The 6,685-nt window shown below is 42.0% G+C and overlaps 1 protein-coding gene across 2 annotated transcripts in view; it reads right to left on the reverse strand.

Moving 5' to 3' along the window:
* The window catches only part of ATP2C1 (ATPase secretory pathway Ca2+ transporting 1), a 160,949-nt gene extending 154,487 nt beyond the window's left edge, over positions 1 to 6,462 (reverse strand). The window contains exon 1 of one of the 2 annotated variants that reach the window (XM_004003346.6): positions 6,131 to 6,462. In XM_004003346.6, coding sequence (XP_004003395.1) covers positions 6,131 to 6,238 — 108 coding nt within the window. In that variant the 5' untranslated portion in view covers positions 6,239 to 6,462. The remainder of the gene's footprint in view (positions 1 to 6,130) is intronic. The other variant, XM_060395824.1, reaches the window with a different exon arrangement.
* Between the last annotated feature and the right edge of the window lie 223 nt (positions 6,463 to 6,685).

Below are 6,685 nucleotides of genomic sequence, written 5' to 3' on the forward strand. Positions count from 1 at the left end.
CTTTGTTATAGCTTTTCTTCCAAGAAGCAAGGGTTTTTTAAATTTCATGGCTGCAGTCACCATCTGCAGTGATTTTGGAGCCCAAGAAAATAAAGTCTGTCACTGTTTCCATTGTTTCCCCATCTATTTGCCATGAAGTGATGGGACCGAATGCCATGATCTAGGTTTTTTAAATGTTGGGTTTTAGGCCAGCTTTTTCACTCTCCTGTTTTCACCTTCATCAGGAGATTCTTTAGTTCCTCTTCACTTTCTGCCCTTAGGGTGGTGTCATCTGCAGATCTGAGGTTATTGATATTTCTCCCGGCAATGCTAGATTCCAGCATTTTGCATGAGTCACCTTCATTCCTAAGGGGTCTGAATCATCTTTCTATTCACTGCATCAGAATAGTGGTGCTGATATGGGCCTCATGTGTCATTCACTCTTCTCTTTCATGATGCAGAAACCATCACTACACCATCTCTCAAGGAGGGTCACATACCCTGCACTCCGCAAAAGGTGGCCCATTGTTTTGCCTCACTTTTTTAGAAAGTTCATCCTTTTTATTGTATCCCAACCCTCCCTACAGTTCTACTCATTAGTTACGGTTATTTCCTCTGGGACCTCCCAAAGACCACCTCCATTTTACTCCACAAATTGGCCCTATATGTCTTGTGAAACGCACAAGGAACAAGTCCATACACAGAACAATCACCCCTTACATTTCTTCCTCATAGAGCCTAACATTCAGGATTCCTTCCAACAGCTCAGAATAGCATTCATTATCTGCCTAGACCCCTCCCCACTGCCACCCTCACCACCCAGCCCCTGAGCATCAATTCCACAAATGAGTTCTTAGTGCCTTCCAGGCAAAAGGCACTTTATTTGCCCTCCAGGACATACTGGGAAGCAAGTGGCTCCCAAATAGGTGCTCAGTTGCTACTGGGATGAGCACAGCAACAGGGAGCTATAAGGTGCCTCCAAAGTAATACATGCTGAGGAGAGGGGACAAGGTAAGAGAGTCAGAAAAGGCTGCCCTCAGGGACCACATATTGAATTAACACCTGACGGAGAGTAGGTATTAACTATGGAAAGATAATGAGTAACAGTTGGGACAAAGGCCTAACCAGGATGTGACAGGGATGCAGAGAGAGGAGAAGGAGCCTGGAGTTGGGGTGCAGAGACCAAAGGCAGGCACACAGCAGGAAAACGCATGGGGGCTGGCAGTGTGTTGAGGCTGGGAGTTTCACGGTCAGTTTGTCTCTGGAAGACCCCCTAACTGCAGTGAGAAGAACCCATTAGACAGGAGAGCAGTGGCTGGAGGGAGACCAATGAAACGGCTGTCGCAATATTTCAGATAAGAAGAGAGCTGGCCTCCTGGGCTAGGGTGGCAAGAGGAAGAAGTAGATTGAATAACTGGGGGCATGCTGCTGCTGCTGCTACTGCTGCTAAGTCGCTTCAGTCGTGTCCAACTCCGTGCGACCCCATAGACGGCAGCCCACCAGGCTCCCCTGTCCCTGGGATTCTCCAGGCAAGAACACTGGAGTGGGTTGCCATTTCCTTCTCCAAGGCATGAAAGGGAAAAGTGAAAGTGAAGTCGCTCAGTCATGTCCAACTCTTCGCAACCCCATGGACTACAGCCTACCAGGCTCCTCCATCCATGGGATTTTCCAAGCAAGAGTACTGGAGTGGGGTGCCATTGCCTTCTCTGAATTGAGGGCATACTTGGGGATAAGACTGAAAGGATTTGCTGATAAATTAGATATTGACTGAGGGAGCAGAAAGTGCTGGAGATGACTCCTAGGTCTCTGCCTGAGTAGCAGGATGGATGGTGGTACATTCTCTCAGGGAAGACAGGTTTGGGAGAGAGAGTATGAGAGTGTGTGCCATGACCAGAAGAAGATTCATCTTCATCCAAGCCATCAATCACAGTCCTTGGGTGTTTATAGGCTCTGAAGTACTGCAGACACACTTGTTTGTGTCCCCCAAGCCTGTATGCTGAAACCCTAACCCCAGTGTGATGGCATTAGGAGAGGGGCCTTTGGTAGGTGACAGGTCATGAGAAGAGAGTCCACATGAATGGCATTAGTGACCTTATTAAAGAGAAGCTGGAAAGCTCCCTTCTCTCTTTCTGCAATGTGAGAACACAGCCTAGAAGTCAGCATCTGAACACGGGAAGCGGGTCTCACCAGATACCAGATTAGCTGGCACCTGGATCTTGTACTTTCAGCCTCCAGAACTGTGAGAAATAAACTTCTGCTGTTTATAAGTGTATGATATTTTGTTACAGCAGCCCAAACAGACTGAGGCATGAAGAAAACCACTGGAGACTTTTTATTTGGTGAATAAACAGCTCTCTTTTTAAAATTTCTCCCTTCAGATAGAGACTGTTGAATTTACCATGATAAACTAGTTCAACTTTTAATGTCATATTTAATAGTCCCAAATATTAAGGTTCAGCTTCATATTATCACAGCAATTTAACTGTCAATGTTGCTTAATTTAACTATCAGTGTTGCTTTGTATACAATCATGCAAATTCCTCTACAGAAATGGGGTAGAGTCTCTGCCCTCTACCTTAAATTCTACAAGGATCATCTTTTCTTCCTGCTTTTAAAGTATTAAAACTTTTTCTCTACCCAAGCACAAGGACAAGGAGGAAATGGCTTTAGTTTTCCCCTGAGATGTCATTTGAAGTACCAACAGCAATTCATGAATTTTTTTGGAGGCTTTTAAAAATGGATAACTTTGGTATACCATCAAAATATAATAATACACTTACTTAAGAAGCTAACAATTCTTAATATTTCTTAAACCAAGCTGTAGTAAAGTTTCTATCATTTTACCTAGAGAGGAAAGCCTGCATCAGCAACCCAACACCCTATGCAGTGTTCCAAATCTCAATATAGCTTTTTGGGGGCAGCTGAGGAGACTCCTCAATTTTTATACTGTCATTCAGAACAGACATAAGAGCCAAAATGAAGAACTAAGTTTCTAAGATTCAAATTAAATCCAAATATTTAACAACCCACCAAGGAGATCGGTATTTACTAAGAAACAAAGCAAGAAATAAAACTTGAGTGATCCTGTTTAACTGGAAAACTTTCCTTAAGCCGCTGAAGAGAAACTTTAGAACAGCCTTCAGAACAAAATCCGGTTCTAATCTGTAACCACAGTATAGATATTGTGCATAACCCCTGACCCCCCTCCAAAGACCATTCTCCTCATTTTAAACAAACTAATCAGGGCAGGTCTTGAGCCACAAAATACTTGCTATGATAGCAGTGTATGGTTTTTGCCTCATATTATAAACACTTGAGAACAGCTCTTTCTACTAATTAAGACTGTAAACATCACAGAGGGGGTATACTACACCTGATCCTCATCACCCATTAAAATGCTCCACACACAATATATATGAAAAACTTGCCTAATCATCAAAAGAATTCCACAAAACAAGATGACAAAGCAGAGCTCTGTTAGCACGGCAGTCAGTCCTCGCTAGGTCAACATTTGTATTCATATTTATATATGAAGACATCATTGGTGACATGGTTGCATTTTCAGATAACAAGAATATGGAGAGATAGCAAAAAAAATTATGGGTATTAATTTTGTTGGAAGATGATATTATACTAGTTCAAGGGTCTAATTCCAAAAAGCATATTTATTTATAGCTATTGTAAATGCCCTCTGGCCCCCAAGATCACTCTCCTTCTCCTAAGCAAATTTACCATTAAATAGGCAAGACTTGTCAGGTCAGCTCTTAGATCTAATTTCTTGTTCAGAAAGAAGTCTTTCTGTTCAAGAGACAGGAAGGCCCCAGGTCATTCCCCAAGTTCTTGTCTATTCAGTTCAGTTCAGTTCAGTCACTCAATCATGTCCGACTCTTTGCGACCCCATGAATCACAGCACGCCAGGCCTCCCTGTCCATCACCAACTCCCGGAGTTCACTCAGACCCACGTCCATCGAGTCAGTGATGCCATCCAGCCATCTCATCCTCTGTCGTCCCCTCCTCCTCCTGCCCCCAATCCCTCCCAGCATCAGAGTCTTTTCCAATGAGTCAACTCTTCGCAGTCATCCTCTATGTCCTGATCCCTCATCTGTAGGATACATGGAAGAAGAGATTCAAGTTGATGAAGCCACCTCAGGGCAGTATAAGGTGTGTTGCTGTCACTAGATCTTTAAGAGATCAAGCATGGTAAAATGGATCAGTTTAAAGCCAAGCGTATGAGAGTTCCAATTTGCCTTCAGCACTTGCTGGCTGGTGGCCTTGGGCAAGGCCTCTTACAGTCTGAAAGTCTGCCTTCCCTCACCTTTGTATTGAGGATCCATCCTATGGGAATATAAGGATTAGAGATAGCTAATGCAGGTCCTAAATCTATACACATTAGCAACCTCTTTCTAACTTTCCAATGAGCTTTCCAAGGTTAGCCATGACTGACTTTGACCTCATTTCTCTAATTCTGTGAGACCTTATGCTGCAGAGCTGTTAATTGGTTTCAGAAAGGAACTGAATATGTTATTTTTCTTACTGTCTCCATTAGTTTACATAGTGAGTTAAGAAATCAGCACAATGCTCGTTGCTATTTCAGGTCATCCCAAATGGTTGTCAACTGGGGAGGGGACCATCCACTCAGCCCAAGACAGAGGATCCTATTAAATTCTAACAGTCCTCTGAATGTATTTTGCAGCATTTAAAAAATAAACTTAAAGAAAAAAAAATATGCAAGCCATAGAGCCACATCTCTGAAAATTTACAGATACCGAGAAAAGGGCGCGGCAATTACCTAATCCACATTCCACAGTTCCAGCCCCATCCTTTTAGCCTCCTCTCCCTCCCCTCCCCGCTTCATGAGGCCTGAAGAAGCCTGTGGGTGTGGACTTAGCCAATGTGGCTAACCCAGAAACAGCACTTGTGTTTCTGGCTTTCCACTTAAAAAGCAAGCATATACTGAGACTTGGAAACCAAGAGATCTCCTTGTAATGCCAACACCTTGCCTAAATAAGAGATAATCTAGACCAGCCTAACCCTCTTAGTTAGCATGGTCTGAATTTCCAGCACTTGTAAAATCATTAAAGGAACTGCATAAGAGCAGTTTCCCCTCAAACAGTAATAATAATTCTTATTTTTCTGAATTATGCATCAACTTTTGGGGAAACCTGTCATTAGAGGATTTTCTGTCTGCTGACCTTTGCTTTCTCATCTTGGAAGTGTTTTATTAAGTAGGGCACCTTGTTTAAATACAGGTCACTGCTCCTGTCTCCCATGAGGTTTTGCAGTTCTAGTTACTAGCGTGATACATACACAATTTATGACTTTTTTGGGTCTTTGATGTGGCTACACATTTGTCCTTTACCACTACCATCCTTTTTCCTAAACTAGATTTAAGTGAATCAAACACAGCTATTTCTTCTTACAATTTGGTATGATTCAGAAAAATAGTTTTAGGAAATGCCTTTTCATAGATTATAAGGGATAGAATAAGATAAATCTCAAAACAGTAAAATGAATGCATGGTTTTTAAAAAGAAATGATCAAACATTTTAGCAGTTTTTTTTTTTTCTGGTTTTGTTTTTTTATGTTTAAACTCCCACATGCACTGCTAGAAGTACTTTCGATTGACTTCCACCAGAAAAGTGACTAATTACTCTGAAAGATCCTCACAATCAGTGATCTGTTTGAGGCTATCATACTTACAGTCTACGAAATGTTTCTTTGTTTGGCAAATCCTGGTGATATTCACCTAGATATAAATATATACAAAAAGCCAAGTATATTTCTGGGGCCTGATATTATTGTCTGTCAAAATATTAACAGTTTTAAAATTTGTGTTTGAGGCCCTAGAAAACTATCAAGGAATCCACACAATTTAACTCGGAGTAGTTTAGTCTAGCTATTCTGAAAAAAAAGAAAGCACAAGGTTTTATTACAGAACTTGAGCTTAATCTCGGGATCCAAATGTTCCAAGTTCAAATAAATCCCCCACATGCCTGTTTGCTCCTCTGCCAAGTCTGAACAGCTGAAAGCAAACGCCGACTTGTGCCTACAAACAGGTAAATTAGCAAAAACTAAATCACCCAGTGACATAAAAGCAACACCCAGAAGCAAACCCCCATTAACCTTAAAGGTAAAATAAACAAAATGGTACCTGTTCTTCCTCTCTTTGGTTTCTCAGCATCGATAAATATTTTCTAATTGCATGGAGAGGATATTTTTTGAAATAAGAGAATCTTGACTGAGGCAAAAGATTATCCATGATGAGGAGATCACGAAGATCCTTATTTGCCCCTCCCTGTCAGCAACCACATGAAATCTAGAAGCTTCACAATTCCTCAGATGCCTAGAGATTTGCTTGTAGCTTGACCACTTTCCTGCAAACAAAGCAGATGTTCTTCTCCTTGCTGCTTCCTCTTTCAGGTGGAATTCATGGTGAAAGCAGACTGCCGCGTCCCAGGGCCGCCTGAAAGCTTCCAGAAATGCAATACCCAGAGGGCAGCAGGAGCCAGGAGGAATCCAGGGGCTGGTCTGCCGGATGCAAATTGCTTAGTGGTAGTGATGTGACTGTCCTATTTCTAGCAACAGCGTTCTGTTGCAAGCTATGTTAATATTAGGTAGCTGGTGACTTTCCACACCCACAGACTCTCATGAGGTTTAATCTTAATTCTTCTGACAGCTTTTCTAGCTCTTAAAGAGGACATGACAT

This window comes from Ovis aries, chromosome 1 (genome assembly GCF_016772045.2).
Source record: "Ovis aries strain OAR_USU_Benz2616 breed Rambouillet chromosome 1, ARS-UI_Ramb_v3.0, whole genome shotgun sequence".
NCBI lineage: Eukaryota > Metazoa > Chordata > Mammalia > Artiodactyla > Bovidae > Ovis > Ovis aries.